Source organism: Colias philodice, chromosome 17, assembly GCF_061535455.1.
Source record: "Colias philodice isolate Cphi_HAF_F1 chromosome 17, ilColPhil1 Martin Lab GWU primary, whole genome shotgun sequence".
In the NCBI taxonomy this organism is placed as follows: Eukaryota; Metazoa; Arthropoda; class Insecta; order Lepidoptera; family Pieridae; genus Colias; species Colias philodice.
This window is the reverse complement of record NC_143102.1, coordinates 10,202,716-10,226,812: the sequence shown is the minus strand read 5'-3', so window position 1 is coordinate 10,226,812 and position 24,097 is coordinate 10,202,716. Positions and strand designations below refer to the sequence as shown.

At 37.8% G+C, this 24,097-nt stretch overlaps 3 protein-coding genes and 1 long non-coding RNA gene across 9 annotated transcripts in view; 2 read left to right on the top strand and 2 right to left on the bottom strand.

The window, feature by feature from the left end:
* Positions 1-323, bottom strand: part of bsk (mitogen-activated protein kinase dJNK) — a 91,462-nt gene extending 91,139 nt beyond the window's left edge. For all 3 annotated transcript variants that reach the window (XR_016316888.1, XR_016316889.1, XM_089705625.1), the window contains exon 1: positions 168-323. The gene's annotated coding sequence lies outside the window, so the exon portion shown is untranslated. The remainder of the gene's footprint in view (positions 1-167) is intronic.
* Positions 324-1,165: 842 nt separating this feature from the next.
* lark (RNA-binding protein lark) lies at positions 1,166-5,008 on the top strand. Of its 2 annotated transcripts, XM_089705795.1 has the most exons (5): positions 1,168-1,332; positions 1,436-2,109; positions 2,338-2,606; positions 3,484-3,525; positions 4,736-5,008. In XM_089705795.1, the coding sequence occupies exons 2-5, from the start codon at positions 1,444-1,446 to the stop codon at positions 4,782-4,784; spliced, it is 1,026 nt and encodes a 341-aa protein (XP_089561921.1). In that variant the 5' UTR covers positions 1,168-1,332; positions 1,436-1,443; the 3' UTR covers positions 4,785-5,008. The 2 variants fall into 2 exon arrangements, with proteins under 2 accessions (XP_089561920.1, XP_089561921.1); XM_089705794.1 differs by having other exon boundaries at positions 1,166-2,109.
* Positions 5,009-9,273: 4,265 nt separating this feature from the next.
* Positions 9,274-24,097, bottom strand: part of tkv (serine/threonine receptor kinase thickveins) — a 102,060-nt gene continuing 87,236 nt past the window's right edge. For 2 of the 3 annotated variants that reach the window (XM_089705595.1, XM_089705596.1), the window contains 2 exons: positions 11,736-11,923; positions 9,274-11,340 (listed from right to left, as the gene is read on the bottom strand). In XM_089705595.1, coding sequence (XP_089561721.1) covers positions 10,102-11,340; positions 11,736-11,923 — 1,427 coding nt within the window. In that variant the 3' untranslated portion in view covers positions 9,274-10,101. Of the gene's footprint in view, positions 11,341-11,735; positions 11,924-16,263; positions 16,477-24,097 lie in introns of those variants that run through there. The other variant, XM_089705598.1, reaches the window with a different exon arrangement.
* Positions 17,725-18,291, top strand: LOC149481322 (uncharacterized). Its single transcript, XR_016316975.1, has 2 exons — positions 17,725-17,803; positions 17,897-18,291. It is a non-coding gene; the product is annotated as an uncharacterized LOC149481322 (long non-coding RNA).

Sequence of the window (24,097 nt, the reverse complement as noted above, 5' to 3'; positions counted from 1 at the left end):
AGACAATTAACTTCAAATATTCATACGTTTTATTAAACTGTTCATATTTTTCAATGCGTCAGTCACCTATTTTTTTACTAGTACATTCAAGAGAAACTCCTATTCGGCAATCGGCATATTGCTTTTACTAAAAATATACAATATAAAAGAAAATAAACAATACATACCAAAGAAGATAAAACAGAGATGAAGCGCACACTCGTTCAATTAAAACACGTTATTAAATAACACAGGAAATAAAAGTATATTGTTTGTTCTAATAGGACTTTTTCCAATATTTTCAGACCACCACAGTAAAATTAAATGACATTAAATTGTCAAACGCAGAATGCAGATAGCACAGAGTAAGTAACACAGATAACTATAGTCAGGTAAGTAATTGACAGATAGGTAATAGAGAATAGAATAACTAAATATGTGCTGTGCACGGCTGTGCATGTAAAGCTAGTGAGAAAAAAAAATGACTTTTTAATTTTTCATTAGATTCAAAAAAACGTGACGATATTTTTTTTTGAGTGAGGAGTAATGATGATTTTATTTTTATGAATAACTGGCTTTCCACCCGCGGCTTCGCCCGCGCAGTCAAAGAAAAACCCGCATAGTTCTCGTCCCCGTGGGATTTCCGGGATAAAACCTATCCTATGTCCCTGGTTAAAAAGTAGCCTATTTCCTTTCTCGGGTATCAAAATATCTCTAAACCAAATTTCATGCAAATTAATTCAGTAGTTAAGGCGTGATTGAGTAACAGACAGAGTAACTCGCATTTATAATATTAAATGGATTAAAATAGTAAATGTCACACGTCTTGTTCATTTTCCTATTTTTCAGTAGTTTTACAAATTGTAGAAAATATTTTTTTTAATCCTGATAAAAAATTAAATAGTTTACATTCTTCTTTGCGTTAAATTTACTTCTACAGTTACAAATTAGATAATGTAATGCATACAGTAAATATAAACATTATTACATAAATTTTATTTTCAGAAAAGAACTAGGAAGGTTTGTTGAAATTTATAAATGTTTCATCAATATCTATAGGATTCATATTTTATATTATTAAATTTAAATAACACACAAAGAAAATATTTCGTGTGCATCGTGTTATATTAATTATGTACTTTATAGAGGCAACTGGCAAGTATCAGTTACTGGCAACACTGTATTTTTACGGAAACACGGAAACTCTGTAATTTGACAACGTGGTGGCCATTTTGTGGTGAATTTTGCGTTGGTGGTGATTTTTAGCATAGAAGTAGTATTTAACGTTTTGTAGTGAAGATTGTTTTTCAATTGTGATATAGAAATCAATTTAAGTGTTATTTTTATACAAAGGTAAGTGCAGGTGAATAAGCGTGACCGATCATCAATACCGACCGATCTTCGACCATACAAATGGACGCTTCTGACTCACTTAGCCCAATTATGTGCGTTTCAGAAACTAAAATGCCGGGCGCCGGTACTTTCAAAATCTTCGTCGGGAATCTATCCGATAAAACGACAGACGCTGATTTAAGACCGTTGTTCGAAAAGTACGGTACGGTCGTAGAATGCGATATCGTCAGAAATTACGGTTTCGTGCATATGGAAAACGAGCAAGTCGGCCGCGAAGCCATTCAAAACCTTAACGGAGAGATAGTTCATGGTCAGGCGATTAAAATAGAAGCGGCCAAGAGTCGAAAGGCGCCGTCGACGCCGACCACTAAAATCTTCGTCGGTAACCTCACGGACAAAACGCGCGCGCCCGAAGTCCGCGAACTGTTTCAGAAGTTCGGCACGGTCGTGGAATGCGATATCGTTCGTAACTATGGCTTCGTGCACTTGGACGCGACGGGCGACGTGAACGAAGCGATTAAAGAGTTGAACGGTATGATGGTAGACGGGCAGCCCATGAAGGTGCAGTTGTCGACGAGCCGGGTGCGGCAGCGGCCGGGCATGGGCGACCCCGAGCAGTGCTACCGCTGCGGCCGCGGCGGCCACTGGTCCAAGGAGTGCCCCAAGGTCATGGGCCCGGACCGCAACGGTTTCCGCGATCGAGCGTTCGGCCGCGACCCCTACCCCCCGCCGCCGCCGCCGCCCTTCCTCCGCGATCGCATGATGGGAGGATTTGGGGTAACGCGTTGTTTTATTTCGTAATTCGTACCGGTACCGAAATGCATGCCGAGCGTGGTCGACTTCCGTACGCGGTTGTATCTCGGGTCGGGTCTCACCACGGGCTTGTAATGCTTTGACAAAAGTTTAAACAGCTATAGACAGTTGGAAGTAATTTGAAGTGTACGAATATTGTGCAGTTTAATTTCACAGGTAGGATAATGTGTTAATGATTGTCTATTCTACCAGGATCCGTATGACACCTACTATGATCGTGCACGTTTTGACTCGCCGAGGGATCTGTTCGAGCGCCGATACCCTGTTGGGAGTGCCAGGGGACTAGAAATGGGTGCGACAAGAGCAAGAGGTGACTTTGTGTCTCCCCCACTGCGGCGCGAGCCAATGCCGCCGATGCCCAGCTTGCCTCCCATGAGCAGAAGCATGGGGTCGATGCGCTCATCATATGACGCTATGTACAGCCGTAGAAGTCCCCCGAGAGGACCACAAATGTCTAGAGGGTAAGATTTTTGACACATATGCCATAGATTATTGCCAAGATTTTTTCAAAAAATTTATATCAGTATGTAAATTTGGCTGGGAAAAAAAATTCATTCTTATCTTGATTTTGCATAGTACATAGTTAAATTCATTGACAGCAACTGGTTGCATTTAGTTTTATTCATGATAAACATTTGTATTACAAACAAGTTTAATCAACACCTGCCAACTTGTTTACAAAACACCTTGGTAACATAAAACACCAAGAACATACAAACCTATTTATATAATACTAGTTGTGCTCCGCGGTTTCACCCGTAGTGCTCCGCTCCTGTTGGTCTTAACAAGATGATATATAGCTTTCATCGATAAATGGGCTATCTAACACCGAATTTTTCAAATCAAACCAAAAGAAATTTAAAATCGGACCAATAGTTCCTGAGATTAGTGCATTCAAACAAACAAACTCTTCAGCTTTATAATATTAGTATAGATATGGGGATGGTGTTAATTAAAAAGCAAAATTAGCTTATTTAAATTTATTTTTCCTTTACCAAACAAAATACAACACCATAACTTATTACAAATTACAATCCGTAGAGAATCCAATAAAAGAGTGAAGCTCCTTTTGACAGATTATCGTAACACAAAATACAGAGTAAAAATATAGTTTATGACAACATTCCTTATTTTTTAATTTAAGTCATTCAGCTTATTCCCACATAATATATTTTAATTTTAATTAATTATTAAAATTTACTACATCTTCATAAATTCTAACAATATGTAAACATGAGGTGCTTTCCCCAATTTAAAAAAAATGAAACTCAACACAACAATACTGTTAAAGAACAACAAATTTCTATAGGATTTAAAACCATTAATTTTCATTTTCAGATTATATGAAGACTTCAGTAGAGACACATTTGATGACCGAAGGTAAATATGATGCACACTAAAATTTTTACTAGCTTCACCTGTATGTTTATTTATGTAAACAATTCTTTTAGACTCAATTTTGAAACACTTAAAACGAACAGATTTATTTCAAACTTTGTACACTGATCAATGATGCGAGTAAGGATCAGTGACAATACAATGATTTCATGATTTTAAGCTTGTTTTTGAGTAAAATGGAGATAAATAATTAGACAATTTCAAGACAAATTGTTTCATTTAATACATAGGAGCAATCTAAACGCGATGCGTGACGCGACGTTGCCGTATCGCACGACGCACTCATTACGGTGCATTTACATCAAGCGAACATTGAGCAAGAGCATTCTTTCGTGATCTTTTAGTTTAAAGGAAAATTCGTTTTCAGTGCTGTTCAGTTTTATAACATTGCATAGAATCTTTTCGAACGCACTAAGAACAACGAAAGAATGCTCTTCGCCTGTTTACACTAAAATAATGACATGGATGGGGTTAGAATGAGCATTCGCTCGTTTGATGTAAATGCAACGAGCAATGTCGCGTCACACATCACGTTTTGATAGTTTCTATGCAGATGCTCATTATGAGTGCGTTGTGCGGTGCGGCAACGCAGCGTCACCCGCTCGTCATGCGTTTTTTGTGCGACCGTGGATACAGTTTTGTTTTGTAGCATTTGTCATGCAATCGTCAATTGAAGAACGTGCGTAAATTTGGACAAAAAGCCTAATTAAATTGAAAAAGTAATTTCTATACAATATGAGAGTTTTAAAGACGAGAAAACAATCAATCAATAACGTTAAAACTACTGGGCAAAAGAAAAGTTACTAAGAAACGTGGTCGGTATTTTCTTCATACAAATTCTCACGCAGTTTTCTCCCGGAATATTGATCATAAAGCGTTGAATTTTTATAGCAGAATAATTATTATCTATAGCAAGCAAATTCTCCCCCTTTTGTAAAGAGCACGCATGATTTAAAGTATCTTCCCTAATTTCATAAGTCCCGGGCACAATAAGTTCTATACTCTTTTCAGACTCAAATGTTATAGATGACTTAAAATTTAAAAAATATACATTTGCAATGAGAAATTTTTAAATTCAAACATTGTCTATTCTTTAAAAATATTCTCATGTATAAGCATTTCATTTCCATAGAATAAATAAAGGTCTGTTTAATGTCAATTATGATTATTAATTGTGTTTATTTTGTTCCAGGCCAGGACTGCGCGGGCCGTCTCCCTCCAGAAGATACGCGCCATACTGAAATATTTGCTTACATGAGCACAAAGCTACAGTCCTTTAGTGTGATTACTAATTATTTTTGACTACCTTAGATATCAAATCTTACAAATATGGACAATATTTTACTGGTTTAGGTGACCGCAAATGACTGATTTGCAGATTTTTAATATTTGTGCGTGATTGTATGGTTGCTGGATGAATGTAATGCTAACGAATGTTTATAGGATAATAAATATCATATAAGTACATGTTTCGTTTTATTTTCTTCCTTCTGACCTAAAAATGTTATTTATGAATCATTTTAAAGCTCATAAAAATTTCAAAATGGTCCTTGATTCTAAGTCATCGCAGTAGTTTAAGCATCTGCTTACCGAATAATCTATATATAATATTTGTATTTAGGACGTAAGTGAAATGCTAAGTCCATGGATAATAATCTATATATAGCCTATATAATATTGTAATAGGGTATAAAATAGTCAAATTATCAAACTAATCTCAGATACCAATCACATGACAAAATTACATACAAGTAAAAATCCGTCAAGCCGTTTCTGAAGAGCAATTAACACTGACACGAGAAAAACTGAAAAGTAAGTTTGTAGGAAATTAAACTAAGTTCACAATAATTGTAGGCTACATATTACCACGATCGAAGCCGGGCACAGAACAGTAAAGTAGATAGAAGTGTGATGTGGGCGTGGCCCACGTGTCACTTGTAAGGTAAGATCCACAGAACAGTAAAAACATATAGAAGTGCTGTAATGTCTAATTAGTATGAAAACCAGTGTCGCCAAAGCCACACATTTAAACCGATAGTTATACAGTACACTACAAGTAAACTATGCCTTTGATTGGACAGCTTAATTTGAGTAAAAACTGACTTAGGTTATAAATTCAGCATTTCAATATGTACCCTAACGCACCATGTTACGGTTTATTTTAGTATAACATCCCTAGGTATATTAGCTGTTTTGTTTCTCATTGCACAGAAATTCCAAATTCGAAAACATTCAGCTACTCCACAACAGAGGGCGTTAGTTTTCGATAGATATAAATTTGAAACGCAACACATAGAGATAAGGTTGAAATTTGTGTAACTCAACATTAATGACATTAACTTGATATTTATCTGATGCTATGCTCTGAGGGATGTCAGCCTTGTTATCGATAATTCACAAATAAATATTTTTTGTGTATTTTTTTTTCTTTCGTTTATATGAGTATAGTATAATGCGTCACATTTTGGAGTATGTTTATTACTACTAAGTACGTCTTTTTATATTATTATTATTAAATAAAAAACGGAATAGAATAGTATAAATCTATATTTACAAAATACAAACAGAAAATATGCATTATTTTAAATCTTGAACTGCTGTAGGTTTGATGTATCGGTGGCCTTTGTTAGACTGCTTAGTGCTGTTCGACATCCAGTTAACTCGTCACGTTGCATTTATCCATTTCTCTTTTAAATAAGCCTCTTTGGGAAATCTATAAAATAAATTGGACAAATGAAAGCTTTAAAAAGCTAAGGAAAAATAAAATAAAATTTAATATTTATAATGTTTGTCTTTTCTAAAGTATCGATACTGTCGATATGCGCCACAAGCATCACTAAACCGACATTCGTTTGTTTATTGCAATAATATTCTAGAAAGTCTTGTTTGCTGTTTAATCTATAATAGTACTAATTTCTTATGGGTTAAGGTTCATTTTGACTAGATATTTGTGTACAATTTTGACAAATTACGACAAGCGAAGTTATAACATAAAATATATGTAAAATAAATAAAAATAAGACTTACCGATGGTATGAAATGCCTCCATTGCTGATATTATTTCGTCTGCTATCATTTTTGCACTCTAATTCCTAAAACACACGTCCTAATTAATGAATAAATATGGAAAAAAGGTTTGACAGCTGACAACCGACTCGAATATTTTTCTGCGCACAACTGAGAGCAAGTTAGGTGATCTTACCTTACTTGTGACACGTGGGCCACGCCCACATCACACTTCTATTTGTTTTTACTGTTCTGTGTTGTGGTGCATATCGACAGTATCGATACTTTAGAAAAGACAAACATTATAAATATTAAATTTTATTTTATTTTTCCTTAGCTTTCATTTGTCTAATTTATTTATAGATTTCCCAAAGAGGCTAATTTAAAAGAGAAATGGATAAATGCAACGTGACGAGTTAACTGGATGCCGAACAGTACTAAGCGGTCTAACAAAGGCCACCGATACATCAAACCTACAGCAGTTCCAAGATCTAAAATAATGCATATTTTCTGTTTGTATTTTGTAAATATAGATTTATACTATTCTATTCCGTTTTTTATTTAATAATAATAATATAAAAAGACGTACTTAGTAGTAATAAACATACTCCAAAATGTGACGCATTATACTATACTCATATAAACGAAAGAAAAAAAAATACACAAAAAATATTTATTTGTGAATTATCGATAACAAGGCTGACATCCCTCAGAGCATAGCATCAGATAAATATCAAGTTAATGTCATTAATGTTGAGTTACACAAATTTCAACCTTATCTCTATGTGTTGCGTTTCAAATTTATATCTATCGAAAACTAACGCCCTCTGTTGTGGAGTAGCTGAATGTTTTCGAATTTGGAATTTCTGTGCAATGAGAAACAAAACAGCTAATATACCTAGGGATGTTATACTAAAATAAACCGTAACATGGTGCGTTAGGGTACATATTGAAATGCTGAATTTATAACCTAAGTCAGTTTTTACTCAAATTAAGCTGTCCAATCAAAGGCATAGTTTACTTGTAGTGTACTGTATAACTATCGGTTTAAATGTGTGGCTTTGGCGACACTGGTTTTCATACTAATTAGACATTACAGCACTTCTATATGTTTTTACTGTTCTGTGAAGCCGGGGTAGTTGGTTAAACTTATAAAATTCCACTTGATTGATCGTCAAATGACAACAAAAAGCATACAACACACAAAATTTGTAACAGGTAGCTTGTCTACAAGATATGAATATTTTGATTAGAGCTTTTTTTGTGAAAATTTAGCTTTCCGTGTGAATAGAGCTTTTTGTGAAAATTAAGCTTTTTGTGAAAATAAAGCTCTCCGTGCGATGAGTTTTTGTGAAAATTAAGCTCTCCGTGCGATTAGAGCTTTTTGTGAAAATTAAGCTCTCCGTGCGATGAGAGTTTTTTGTGAAAATTAAGCTCCGTGCGATTAGAGCTTTTTTGTGAAAATTTAGCTTTCCGTGCGAATAGTTTTTGTGAAAATTAAGCTCTCCATGCGATTAGAGCTTTTTTCGAAAGGTGGCCATAGGAACAGGAATATATTGACTCAACTTTATCGAGTTTGGGCTCGTTTGATTCGTGTTGAAAAATACACTAAAAAGTATTAAATAAAAATAACTGCGTAAAAAACAACCGACTTCAAAAACGGAAAAGTAAGAAATAAAAAAGATTAACTACTACATATTATTTATACTAGCGGTCCGCCCCGGCTTCGCCCGTGGTACATATTTCGCAATAAAAAGTGGCCTATGTCCTTTCTCGGGTATCAAAATATCTCTATACCAAATTTCATGCAAATTGGTTCAGTAGTTAAGGCGTGATTGACAGACACAGAGTTACTTTCGCATTTATAATATTAATAGTATAGATAGTATGGATTGTTAAGTATGTCAGACTGTCTCTTCATCAAAAACTTCATAGGGAAGTACAAAATTTTGTAGTCTACAGGAGTGAAACCACCGGAGGAAGCAGTAGATTGATTTAAATTATGTGAACTAGACAGAAGATTCAAGACTTTATGTCTTGAATCTTCTGTCTAGTATATTACCTACAATATTATCTGAGCTCTTGCTTAATATTTGTATGATAGAATAGAAACATTTACATTTGCTAGAGAATTCAGAATATTAGAACTTTAATGTATTTAGTAGCCAATAGATGGCGTTGCTATTGATCGCGGTCGGTCGAATTATTCGACCGACACCAAGTACTAGAAAAGGCGATGTGCATTTACAAAATATCAAATATATTTTACTAAGATTTTTCATTTCATACTTTACATTTCAATGAGCTTCTAACAAAATATGTACCTAACTTTTGTTTAGCATGATGGCAAATTAATAGACTGAAATAACTTGAACTGAATTGATTTTAATGAAATTTGGCACTATTTTCGTGGCTTAGACTTTACCATGCCCAGTTTGACCTCGAATAAAAAAATAATTTATTGTAATAAAGTTAGGAAGTTCGATATAGTTAATAGTAATTGTATAGCTTTCTAGAGGTAAAAGAATGCTTAAAATCAGATCGGTAGTTTTTGGCACTATTTGTAAGTTAAGGTTAATGTCAAATTTAACAGTCACGGTGCCTTTCATAGAGACAGCGAAATGGGTTGCACCTGGGCATTTTTTAGCATAGTTGAAGTTATCAAAGTTTCAATAATCATTGGGTAAACTAAAATAATTTTAGGGTAAATAAAAGTCAGCAATATTCCATATATATTTTATTGTAACTTAACTAAAAACATGTATTAGATACTACACTAACACTATATATACACAACACTGTACATTAAATGCATCGCTGGCACTTGATTCGAACTTCAGTAATGTCTCCATATTGGAATGTAAAAAGCCTATTGTTTAAAAGAGTCGTTAAATTAATATTTCAGCTATTTGAAAATAGTTTAATTTGGGTAAAATCATGTCAAAATTTCACAGATGATAGGATCGAATCAAGCGCGTCGCGACAGACATACAATAATACTACTCGAAGGCATCTCAAAGACTCATTCGTTTCTAATACTTTCCACGCCTTTTAATTAGTCTTTTAACACATCTCTTAAGTACAATCCCTAGAAACATCCGCCACTCACACGTATGAACACTTTCGGCTCGACGTCGGTCGAGCGACACCTCATTCGTAAAACTTATTGTCGAAATATCACAATTCACTCGACGAAAGCGCATCGAGCGTCCGTCTACAGAGCTGCCATCTATCGGAAGACTTCAACGCTGAACCCCGGCGCTAATCTACATCATCGTTCGGGTCGGGCCGGCTCGGCCTATCTGTCTATTTTACAATCTTATAAATACAAAAAGTCGGCGGCCGTCCCGCCCGAAGGAACGAACTAAATATGTACAACAAAATCGACGACACCATCAGAACGAAACAGAGATTCCGGGAGGGGGCGAAACGAGTCACTGGGAGTCAATTTCGAATTCACTATCAACTTAACAATACTGAGATTTCCGGGCGGCGGTCGCGGGGCGGGGGGCGGGGGGGCAGGGCACGGGGGGCAGGGTGCAGGGGCACGGCTCACACGAGCTTGACGGCCGAGTCGGCGCGCAGGCGCGCGAGCGACTTCTTGACGCGCAGCGCCGTGAGCCTGACGGGCGGGTTGTGGTGCCAGCACTCGGCCGCCAGGCGCGCCAGGCCCGCCAGCGGCGGGCTGCGGGCCCAGCGGGGGGGCGCGGCGGGCCGCTCGCGCGCGCGCACCACCACCGCGTGCATGTCCTCGAAGCTGGGGTCGGGCGGCACGCGGCCCGCGTACGGCAGCGCGTAGGGCTCCGCGCGCCCGTCCGCCGTGGCGCAGCGCCGCCCGAGCTCCCACAGCACGAGCCCGAGCGAGTACACGTCGGCCATCTTGAACGCCTCGAAGTTGGTGACGTCGAGCCGCTCGTCGAGCACCTCGGGCGCCATGTAGCGGCGCGTGCCGACCCGCGTGTTGGGCGCGATGTCCACCTCGTCGCGCTCCGCCACGTAGCGCACGGCGAGCCCGAAGTCCGCGATGGCGCACTGCCCGTTGCGCTTCACGAGGATGTTCTTGCTCTTGATGTCGCGGTGCGCGATCGCCGGCTTGCCCTTCGTGCCGAAGATGTCCATGTGCAGGTGCGCCAGCCCGCTCACTATCGAGTAGGCCATCGTCAGCATGCCGTTCGTGTCCAGTACAACAGTCTGCAGGTAATCATGGAGCGAGCCGTGCTCGTGGTAGTCGGTGATGAGCAGCATCTGCGTCCAGGAGCCGGTGCCCTTGATGTCGGCGGCGATGAAGCCGAGGATGTTCTCGTGGCGCATGAGCACCGTCTGGTAGATCTCGGTCTCGCGGAACCAGGACGCCTCCTCGGTGGTGAAGAACACCTTGACGGCGACCTTCTCGCCGCGCCACGTGGCGAGCCACACCTCGCCGTAGCGGCCCTTGCCGATGGACTCGAGCATCTGGATCTGCTTGGCGACGGTGCGCTGCACGAGCAGCGGCAGGCCGGAGCCGGAGCCCGAGGAGGCGTCGGGCGGCGGCGCGGGCGGGGAGGGGGGCCGCTTGGGCCCGCGGCGCCGCAGCAGCAGCCACAGCGCGGCCAGCGCGGCCAGCAGCGCCACGCCCAGCGCGGCGGCGGCCAGCGCGCCCGGGCTGGCCCCGCCCGCCGCCGCCCCGCGCGGCGCCTCCGTCACCTCGGGCGGCGGCTCGGGCAGCGCGGGGTGCAGGCGCCGGTTGCACAGGTCGCGCGAGCAGCACTCGATCACCTTCGGGTGCTGGTGCGGCACTTGCGAGCTCTTGCACTGGAATAAATAACATCGACACGTTACATACACTATATTTCACATATTAATGCTTATGGATAATAAAAAAATATTATTATATAAATGAATTTTCGGTTATAGAATATCATCATAACATATCATCATAACGGTAAACTCATGTATTCAATCGGAAAAATAATTTCTTTAAACGTAATTTCATAAAAATTAAGAACACCTATAGGTGTTACCCAGCCAAGACACTAATTTTCTTTTACCTACTTTAATTAATTTTTTTTTATAAAAAAATCGTATTTATTCTATAAAAACACATTTTTAGGTTATTGATACATATTGTTATTCTAGCCGTGAGAATCTGTAAATAGAATAAAGCTGTAGATAATCCTAAAACATAAATAAATAAAAGATCCCCTCACCTGCATGAACCCCGATTCATCCGGCGGCAGGCAGCCGGCGGTCCTGTCGAGCACGACCAGCCCATTGTCGTCGAGCACCTCCTCCACGGACACGAAGCAGTAGCCGCCGGGCTGCGTGCTGCACGTGCCGTTGGGCGCGCCGTCGGGGCACGCGCTCGCGCCCGAGCACTCGCACAGTATGCCCCGACCTGCGAAATAAACAAAGTGTGGGTTAGATATTTGTAAATAGATAACACGATAAAAATCTGTAGCATATCATTGTTACAGTCAAAACTAAAATCACTTTTCAAACTCAAATCAAACTCAAACTAAACTTTTGACTGTAAAAATCAGCCAAAAACATTTTTGACCAACGCACTTAATCAAAAATGTTTTTAAAGCATAAAGCGTTTTATTATATTACATTAGATTTTAAGACATTCGTAATTAATGAGAAATCACATGTTGTAACTTGTGTAGAACATCAGTAAATTATTAATCCATTCATATGCTATTTTGCATTACAAACAGGTTCAGACGAAATGAATATAAACTGTAGCCATATTTGCATTATGAAATCGTCTAGATAAGTACGTCACAACATGAAAATTATTTATTTAAATCTGTTAACAGACACATTTAAATACAATAATGACTTAGATGTAAGTATTATTTTGTTATACCCTAACTTCTCAAACCAAAATGCAAATATCAAAATACTTGGCCAGCGTAGTGGAAGAACCTGAAATCTCATGGGAGGCCCGTATCCTATCAGTGGGAACATATAATGCATACAACAGCTGATGATGATGATATCAAAATAAAAAGAACAATGGCGGTCCGCGCCGGCTCGTCTCAACATCTTGTTGCACTCATATGCGCAAGCGCATAACACAATACACCCGCAACCTGACCTAGGCAAACTTGGAGACGTGCCATACACACGGAAGTGCACGATGCCCTCGCCCGCTTGCTCGTTATGAATTAACACATGCAAAGACATAACTTGTGCTGTAACGACTGTCACTCCCATCTGCAGGACGAACGAGAATTGTGATCCAAACTACTATTTTTAAACCCTTCTTCTCCGTAGAAACTGCTTTCCGAATCGGTGGTAAATGGTAAAACTATGTTATGACGAAAGTGCTTGCAGAAGAATTCTAATTGAATAAATAAATGTTTAAGTTTGAGTTAATTAAAACTTTCATGAGCTGGGTCCCACAGCTATACAGATAGCTCGATGAGCTGTATTTGCGAGAAAGAATAACAAACATAAAAAACACCCTTTCTTATTACAAACTTTCACGTTCCTAATATTAGTAGGAGTAGGATAGAAGGAACTAAGATAGCAGGATAATTCGTTTGTTCCAACAAAATACTGCAACAAAAGTGATCCTATTAGACGACCATATAATCCCGTCGATAGGTGTCAGTGCACAAATTCAATAACTTAGATCGGACAAAGGCTATTACGAGCAAAATGCAAATCTGGCGAATTGATCTCGTTACTAACACGTGGTAAAGCTGGGGTTTTGTTTAATACTGTTAAGGTTACACTATCAGGAGGTTACCATGAGGTCTTAAAGCAGTATTATTTTCAGAATGGAGAAGTGCTGGCACTAGACGACCTATTCAGCTCTGTCATTTTTCTACACGGGAAATAAAACTGCTTTAAGACATCATGGTATTTACTTGGTGTAACATAACAGTCTTATCTTGATGAATAGAGAGAGAAAACATCTGTTGTTCTAAATACTCATTAATTTAAACAATATTCGATATCGGAAGCAAATATGTACTTCGTTCCAATAATTGGGGATGAGAGACATCATCCTGTAATTACATTGGCAATGATAATTAATTCCAGGTAAGTTGGATAACTGGGACACACGTTACGGCGCAAGAGGAAAAACGTCACGTTCGATTCATAATTATTTTAATGCGTCATTGCGACTAATACGAAAGGATGTATGATATAGGGAAAACCGTGATATGTAGTATGAACAACTGTGGTTACGGTTGTCATAATAGTCCGGGATACATCGCCCATTTTTGCAAGTGATTACTATCAAGCTAATTTTTCGTGAGTAGCTTTATTTTGATGAGATGGTTAGTAAGTTAAGCTGGTTAGTAATCATTTATGATGACTTCGTTATCGATACACATTGGAAACACACACTCTTTGATCAAACCATAGATTTTGAAGGACAAATATTTTTTCGAATAATTTAGATAATTATCTTGAGATTGAACAAAAAAAACATTCAGTTAGTAATTAATATTTGAGAACCGTCAAATCAAAATTTTTTATCCTTGTTACTTCTATAAGCTACCACAATCGAGAGTTTCGTACATGAAATTATTGGGCATCTCATCAAAATAAAGCTACTCACGAAAAATTAGCTTGATAGTAATCACTTGCAAAAATGGGCGATGTATCCCGGACTATAATCTATCTAGTCAGATTGAACATCATAGAGTTACTAAGAAATAGATCAAACTTCAGTCCGGCTGAATATCATAAAGTTAATAATAGATCAGACAGTCTGTTAATTTTATTTTCAGTTCATATCTTTATGAAAATAGTGTTCTCTTATTTCATTCAATTCAATATTTAGTTGATCAAGTGGTAGGTATACAAACTGCGTTGTTGTCATCCTACGTATGAGTTGTATGTTTATAATTTTTAACAACTTGTTAGAAGCGTATTGAATATTTCGAAACCATAAAAATTAACTATTGTCTAATAAACTGGAGAAAATAAATGCAATAGATATCAAACTAACTAGTAAGAGTGATAGTAATTGTTAAATCGATTAAATCATTACTATCAAGGTTTATTTAAGTACACAATATAAAATCGAACCAAGATTGCTACTGTCTAGACTAAAACATTTATGAAAATGAGATTCGAATAACTGGCATTCAATCGCTATGGTAAATGTAGCGGAGAATAATTTAAATTTATGAGCAGATAAATCTATTTCTCGTCTTATATTTAAAGATATATTTAATGTTGATTTACAATTGTATTATCTATTTGAACAATGGAATACTAATGCAACTGAAGATAAAAGTTTTACAAATTGCGTTATTCTGAAATTCTCTAAAATCTATCATTTCGCTAAAGAATCGGGACAAATTTTCAAGGGATGGAAAATATCAAGTTCTTTCAATGTAGAGAAGGAAAACAATACGATATCGAGAAGTCGTGTTACAGCTGAGAATGGCAATTAATAAACTTATGAGGCTTGATTTATATAGTTTAGCAATTACAATCCCGCACATACGTACATTGATTGCGCGACAAATGCGAACTACCATGTATGCAATGTCCAAGGTAGATATTTATCGCGTCTTCATAAAATTTTCCACTCCACCTAACATTATATGCTATTTTTATATCATATCGGAGCGAGTTATTAATTCCAATTACCCCAGTTATGATAAGTCGCTAATCAATCGTGGAAACGTTTTCATTATTTTTATCGTCACCTGGATTTGTTTGTTTTGGATCATGGATATCATCAAATTCACTACTTTCATTGTCATGGATATGATCAATTTTATAATTATTATTTACATTCGAACTCAATTCCTTCCTTCTAATAAATTGAATATATTTTATATTTTTATTGCAGCAGTCATGTGAAAGAAACGTAGTTTCTATTTATAATAACTGATGTTTGAGCGGAGAATGAATAGGGCTCCGGTTTTTTGGCACATTCGACAGGTACCCGGCCCTTAGACCCATATAAGGGATCAGCGTGAATCTTAAAAACAACAATAGGCACCGATGGCAGGTAGGCTTTTGAGAGACGGATAGATGTGTTTACTTTCCAAAGTATTAAAACTCATCTATTTCTGATCTCTGATGTTTTAAATCTGTGGACTACTTTATCTAAATTAATTCAATTAGGATATACCTACTAACATTTTATAATATGTTGTTAGGCTTGTTTTCTTGTGAAGCATTTGATAAAATATTACGATCCAAATAACAACGATCTTTGGACATAACATTATTTAATATCCTATGGCAGATGATACTAATACTATTTTGGTATGAAAATTCAGCATGGTAGAATTGAAAAAACTTTTCTAAACAGCAAAGCATTCAATCAATCTTATAATTAAGAATCTAACGAGAAGGGATCCAATTATAAAACATCATTAGTGCTGGAATCCTAGCAATGTAAAACAGAAACGTAGCTATAATTAGATATAAACTATGCTAGTTAATAACTGATATCGAATGTAATGTGAGATACATCGTAAATGTTACAAATAAACTGGCCCTATGACGCGACTTAGCGATAAAACTGAATGAACTATTGTCACTACGGTTTATTCTTGGCCATTCGCGAGGACGTTTAGCATAATCTAGGCTTACTTACGACTCGGAACGAACTACAAAGACAGGAAACGACCCAACCTCATCCTCTAGCCATAGAACCACTCACTGGCCAACGATACCGATACACAAAAGTGAAATCACAACACCAACACATAAATATAGCAATGGAGTATATGAGATAAAACCACGTACTCTCACGTAATCTCATGTCGGAGAAAATCCGTAGCGGTCCAGGCGAAGCGTCCGCGCTATCATTTAAATTTAACTTGGGACACCGCCGTCTGTCGCCGGCTATATTTTTACACCGCGTATAATTCACGACACACGCAGTCTCAGCAGAGGAACGTTTGACTCTAAACGCACGCGTCTCTCGCAACGGATGCGGCGCGAATGAGTCGTGCGCGGCTCGCGGCGTCCCCCTCGGCCGCGTGTCCCCCGCGCCCGCCCCCCGCGCCGCCCCCGCTCGCGCCCCGCGCCCTCTCCGGTGCAGTATGCACTACAGCCTCCACATGGCTCGAGCTCGAAGCACGCCGGGCCGATAGCGCGCGAGCATTCATTGACTGCCGAGATAATAGCAACATTTTGTACACGTAAACATTACAACGGGGCGTCCGGCCAAATCGACACTAATCAAAAGACGCCGCGCCTGTGATCATGATTGTTTTGAAATGTATGTTTATTTATGTGTCATGAATTTTTATGTTTTCCTATTAAACGCGGCTTTTTCTTTGGAAGTCTCAAAGTAAATTCTGAATAAATGAAATATTCAATTTCACATTCCTTATCGGGCAACCATCTAAACATATACAAGAATAGTTATACTGTGTACAAAGTACATTAAATTTCGACCACAACAACTGTTTTGTAACAAACACATATAAAGAAATCTTTGTTTCTAACACAAGAACGCTTATTCACGAACGAGGAAGTGGGATAAATAAATTTATTTTCGGTACAACAGACAGAGAATATTATCTCAAAGTTCATGAACAGCTTTCATAATATACAAAATGTATCATTGTGTTATATCTACAAGATTTTCCTTGATGGATCCACGGGTGGATTACAAAGATAACAATGTCTATAGATAATATTTTTGGACACACGTGTATCATCAATTATTTCATATTGTGATATAATAATTGCGAAATTCGTTTTATGATACAAATACATATATAATGAGCGAACTTATAATATCTAATTGTAACCTTTTGGATTTATGAACCAAAACACATAAAATAAACAAAACACGTAACACCTAACCAGACATACAAATAAATCATTTAACACAAACTAATAAGTAGCTTTGTATTTAATACCAAATTTTCTCATCGATTATGCCTATGTACATAGTATAAAAAGAACAAGTAAGTTTAATCTTCGTTCATGTACGTACACAAGCTTGACGCACGCACACAACGCCGCTCGGTTCCTTCTCATGGACCGGTCTGGTGAGGGCCGCGCCGCGCCATTGCTGTGACCGGTCGGTGTTTGTTTATACAATTAACCCTTAATTACTCGCGTGGGGTATATCTAACCCCACGGCGTATTTGAAGCGTCCTATCTCCGCCATTTTTAAAGCTACCTGCGTGCCTTTCTTAGTAGCTGCCTAAATATCTTCCCCTGCCGTGAATCATCGCGAGCGCTGCTCTATGTCGTGTGGTTGTGCCAGGAGATCGCGTCTGGGGTATATATTGCCCCACGCGAGTATTCGTGCAACTTTTTTGGACGAGTGAGTATGTGTATTTTTATTTTATAATGTGCAGTACATATACTAAATGGTTCGTTTTTTTACTTATCTTTGTTTTATGTTTATTTGTTTTAGGTTAGAACGCCTAAAATGGCAAGTAAGCGTCTTTCTGACTACCAGATTGTTGAGCGTTTGGAAGACGACGAAGAAAGCATCATAGATAGTTCCGATGAAGATGAGGTAGACGAGGACGTGATCCATAGTGATCACAACTCAACCAAATGTGTGCTAACTATAACGTCGGCAGACGAACAAAAATATGGCCTATGGTTTATATTTACCACACTGCCTAGGGCTATACAAAAACGGCTAAAAAAATGCTCAAGTTCAGGATCCTAGCCCCACTTCCAGAGGTGGTCCATCGACAACTTATAAAAGGTGTCATATCTGTCCAAGGTCAAAGGATAAAAAAACACGATTTATGTGTGCCAAATCCCACCAGCAAGTTTGTCACGACCATTCCACTATGATATGTGATAAATGTATTGAATAAAAAGGTCCTAACTTTATAGTTTCATCTTTAAAAGTTTATTATATTTATATTGATTAGAGATAGTATTATAATTTAGAACAATGTTGTCTCTTTCTAATTTTTATAATAAAAATAAAAGTATGTCATTAAAAATATGTTTTATTGTACCTTTAAAATTGGGGTTAAATATACCCCACGCGAGCGTAAGTGTAACTAAATGGACGCGAGTAATTAAGGGTTAATAAAAATATCAACGTGACAAGTGATAACCCTGCGCCTCGCGAGTTTACGTACCGTGCGCTCCTAAACACCGGGAATCTGCCTACTTGTTCTCTTTATACTATGGCTACGTATCCCTAACGCTATAAAACGTAATTGCTATGATCTAATCAACCATTAAACGATACTTTTACTACTGGACCCACATTATTTTAATGGCTACAGTTCAAAATTATGAGTTGCACTTATCTTTATTTATCAACTAGATTTCCGCCCGCGGCTTCGCCCGCGTTTTCAAAGGAAAACCCGCATAGTTCCCGTTTCCGTGGGATTTCCGGGATAAAACCTACCCTATGTGTTAATCCAAGTTATCCTCTATATGTGTGCTAAATTTCATTGTAATCGGTTCAGTAGTTTTTACGTGAAAGAGTAACAAACATCCATACATCCATACATCCTTACTAACTTTCGCCTTTATAATATATATTAGATATTAGATATTAGACTAGCTAGGTGCCCGTGGCGCCGTTCACATGCACATCGTATTTTAACTATTAACTAGTATGTAACGCAATTTGTTTTCGTGACAAAGGTAGATGAACATAGTCTTGTTCTGCTCAAAATATTTTTTTATAATATTGGACCATTTTCGTTCAGTAGACTTGAAAATAGCTTTAAGTCAATATTTGGGTCACGGTATTTAAGACTTTAGGAATTTTATCTAGTGTTCGCATTTAATAATTTTAGAAATATAACGAATAGGTATGGACTATACCTAGGTATAGTCTACCTATGCCTAGGTGAGCCACAGGTATAGAGCTAACATTTGAGACAGAGATACTGAAATCTATCAGAATCTTGGAAATATTTTCAATGAAAATAAGTTACTAATTACAAGACAAATTCGCCTCAATTCCTCAAAAGAAACAACAACACATACATTCCTCCATAGTCTATCACACGAAAATCGAATACCCTCTTGCCTACATGTATCTTGCACATACTTTTCACGATTCACGCGATTTTTTCCCATTTCCTAACAAATGTACGTTTATTTGTACCAGAATCGTGTACATAATTTGGGCGTGCACATGTTCCCGAGGTACCGATATATCTCCGATCGGCCATTAATGCATCTCAAGGATGCGCCGCGGACTTTGCGCAGGGTTGCATTTCGTATAATGAATTAATGTTTTAATTGATAAAGTGGATGCCAGAATTATATTAAAACTACGCAAATTTAGAATTTAAAGACATAATCGTCATTTTCTTCATCCTATCGGCTATCGCCATGTTCAGTGACTTGCCAGTCATGACAAAATTATCAATATGCACGCTAATTTTCAAAATTATGTGTAAAAAAGGGTTTCGATAAAGAGAATTAGGTAATCCATGATTATTTGAACAGAGTTGAATCGTGGGGCTTTTCTTATTAAATTTTCTTCAATCGAATACACGTTTGTTAACCGACTTCAAAAAAAAAAAGGAGGAGGTTATCAATTCGGCCGGTATATATATATTTTTTTTTCAATTTATATTAATCTAGAATCCTAGAATATTATTGTTATTGATGTGTATTAGATATAACTTGTAGTTCATTTATTTATGGGTTTTTTATCTGTGCAATCTTATCAGACACTTACAGATTAAAAAGTTTGTCCTAAATTGTATAAAATTCGTAACACTTTTATAAAACACATTTATCACTATGTGTGTATACAATGTTATTCTTATCATCAATTGACTGAACAAAATGGTTGATTAAAATTTACAAGTTATCGATGTGTACATCATCTTTTATTTTTAAATGTGACAAAATTGTAAGACCTTGATATGAAATGCAGTAATTTGAGGAAGCATGGCGAGAATGTTCTGAGTTATTTAGCTTGACGATTGTGAAACAAGTTTATTATATAATTTTGTATAATAAACTAGCGGTCCGCCCCGGCTTCGCCCGTGGTACATGTTTACGTTTTCTCTACATAAGAACCATCCTCGTACTTCAAGGAATATAATAAAAAAAGAATTATTGAAATCGGTTCAGCCGTTCTCGAGTTATGCGCTTACCAACATATTTTGCGATTCATTTTTTTTTTATATATAAGATTTAAATGACATAATATGCTTTTCACCAATATATTTGCTGATGTATGATAATATAATATGCTAAAGGATTTTCGTGGCACATTTTAGCTCGTACTTCAATAAATACAATTTTGATAATGATAAAAATGCAAACATTATTTATTACCAACACAAACGCACGTCCATCATTCTGATCCAAATCCAAATTCCAAAACTTTCCAACCAAGATGCAATCACATCGAGTGCGAAAGTTGATAACTCAATCGATTAGACGCAATCGAGTTCTCGCTACCGATGTATCGATTATAATCGATTAGTTGTATACACGCAGGCGAATCGGGGGCACAGTGATGTATGTATTGCATCTCAGTCAATCAGATTTAGATACGAGTGCCACTGGAGTCTGGATTGCAGAACGAATTGGAGTTGTTCCATAAACTTTTAAGAGCTTTTGATCGAATTTTGTTCCAATTACCTATTATCATTGTTAGAATAAACTTTTAAAGATAGTTTTCGTGACACGATGGCGTAAATAACCTGAAAAAGTTTAAACAGTATTTTCTGACTATGCTTCTGAAACTTGGTAGAATACTGCAGCTTGCCGTACGAAGTCGAATTATAATTTAAAAGGTAAAATAAAGTTGATCTCAACAATTATGTTTTTTTAAATCTACTCTTTTTTATAATAAATACGATATCTTTCAATCACACGTAACAAACAAACTCCCCTAAGCCACCCCTCATTCCACAAATCATCTCGACAAAACCAATATCATTTAACGTAATCACAGCATCCCACCTCACTTAGCTATTAACTTAATAAATAATAATATACTTGCTAGACAAAATAAAGTTGATTCTTCAGAATCACGTCTGAGTTTAAACTATACTAATATTATAAAGCTGAAGAGTTTGTTTGTTTGTTTGTTTGTTTGATTATAATCTCGGGAACTACTGATCCGATTTGAAAAATTCTTTCGGTGTTAGATAGCCCATTTATCGAGGAAGGTTATAGGCTATATATCATCACGCTACGACCAACAGGGGTGGAGCCACGGGGGTTAAACCGCGCGGAGCAGCTAGTAGATAATAAGTAGTAGTAGATAGTAGATACATAATATTAAGGTAATAGATAAATCCCTAAAAAGACAATAAATTTTGCAGTGGTAATAGTTTAAAGGCTAATCACAAACATTTGTAAAATTTTACATTCATAAAAATATTTTACACTTTTCAGTTTTGATTCGACATTTCAACTAAATATTCCAAACTAATCCTGCGCAGACGCATACCTAGTTCCCATTACACACGCTTGTCAAGTCGCATCTATCGAGGCGCGTATTATGGTCCCGCTCCCAAATCTCGGGCACAAAAAACCCCAGAATCCAGTTTGAAGGCGGCGCGCGCGCCACCCCGCCGCCATATAAATTATGCTCTAGTGCTCACGCCTGTTAGCCGTGGTACCACACTACACTACACTTGAAATTTGGATCCGTTTACGTATTAAAATCTATACTAACATTATAAATCTTGTTTGTTTGTTTGAACGCGCTAATCTCGGGAACTACTGATCCTATTAGAAAAATTCTTTCGGTGTGGGCTATTTATCGAGGAAGGCTATTATAGGTAAAAGTACTGCGGGTAAAACCGTGGAGCACAGCTAGTACAAAATATATGCTCACTCCATTCACCAATTCGTGAGGTCGGAGTGACCTACGCCACGTCGAATGCGCGGGAGTCACGAGTCACGACACGGTAACGGGAGCAGGCTACGTGTGCACCAGCCTTGATTAATTAGGCTACGGTTTGCTAATATGTAAACCACATAGCCAAGGGCTCTATAAATGTTGAGGCTACTTATGTCGATATACGAGAACCACACACAAATCCCTCTTCCATTGACCACTTAGTGTGGTCAGCATGGTATCGAGTGTGGACTGTGGAGTGACCCTCGCCACATCACGGAATGCGCGGGAGTCACGAGTCACGACACGGTAACGGGTGCAGGCCTTCATTAATTAGCTAGCGGTTTGCTGATATGTGAAGCACATATCAAAAGGCTTGTCAAACAATGTCTTTGTAGATAGAAGTTTGAGTTAGGTGGCGGTAGAGTCAGCAAAAAAGGAATGTAAAACATTTTTGACGTGACAACGTCTTATAATTCGATAGAGCGGTTGCACGCACGAAAAAACATGACTCATGCGGCGTTACCTCGCTCTGCGGCGTTACCTCGCTCTGAGGCGTTCCATGTAAGGCTTGAAGTGCAAGCGAGAGCGCGGAACGAGCGACAAAGAAGCACAATCGGACGTTGTCACGTTCAACTATCGTCAGTAAACTGACTTTACAGACAACCAATTTTTTTTTACACATTAAGCATAACTATGAATTTCTATAAATATAAAGAGGTGCTACATGTATTCTGGACTTTATATACCTAATTAAGAATAACTTACATTCTAAAATAGCGATGGTAATAAGATCTAATAATACTAACAACCCTTTCCAAGAACTCAGTTTATGTAAATTCCTTATATTATAAAACTCCTACGACGCCTCGGACTGCCCAGGGCTGTACTTCTATAAGTGTAGCCATAACCTAGCTGCCTCTGGCTACTGCATCTAGTTTCGTTATTCCAGCTTAAAATCTCAACTGCACACGCATAAGCATTCATTATTGGAAATAACGAAGTCGTCGTAAGGTACGGGAGCTTTTTGGTTTTACTCCAAAATTAATAAAAGAACTAAGAAGAGTCTTCATTTACAAGAGACATCTTTACTATATCATTCATCTTATATATAAAATTCTCGTGTCACAATGTTAGTCTGCATACTCCTCCGAAACGGGTGGACCGATTCTCATGAAATTTTCTGTGCATATCGGGTTAGTCTGAGAATCGGCCAACATCTATTTTTCATATGTACCACGGGCGAAGCCGGGGCGGACCGCTAGTATTCTATAGAGGAAAGATAATTTGTTTTCTAGGTACCATTAAACTCAGCATACACTCGACGAAATTTAAAAACACATTTAACATTTGAAATCTGTACGGAGTAGATATCATAGGCTATATTTTAATAAAGCGGGGATAGTTACCTACTTTTAATTATAAAGAAGAATCTATACATACAGGGTGTACCAAAAAGTAGTGATGAACGGAAGCTGAGAGGTAGAGGACCTAGAGGGCTATCCGAATCACCCCCATGTATGTTATGCGATTTTTCGTATTTTCGGAGTTATGACGATTTTTTCAATTTTTCACCTATCGCCGAGTACGATGATATTTTCACTCATGCTGATGTCAATGATTGCGGAAGATGCTTGATTTTTTTTGTGTGCTAAGCTGAAAGATAGGCTAATTCAGTATGGTAACATTTACTATCGTTAGATCTTTGAATGGAATACAAAAAAAGAATTAAATGGCAAGAAAGATAAAATTACCCAGTATGTTCACCACTTCAAGGGCCCGTAAAAAAATAAAATCACATAAAAAAAGTTTTCC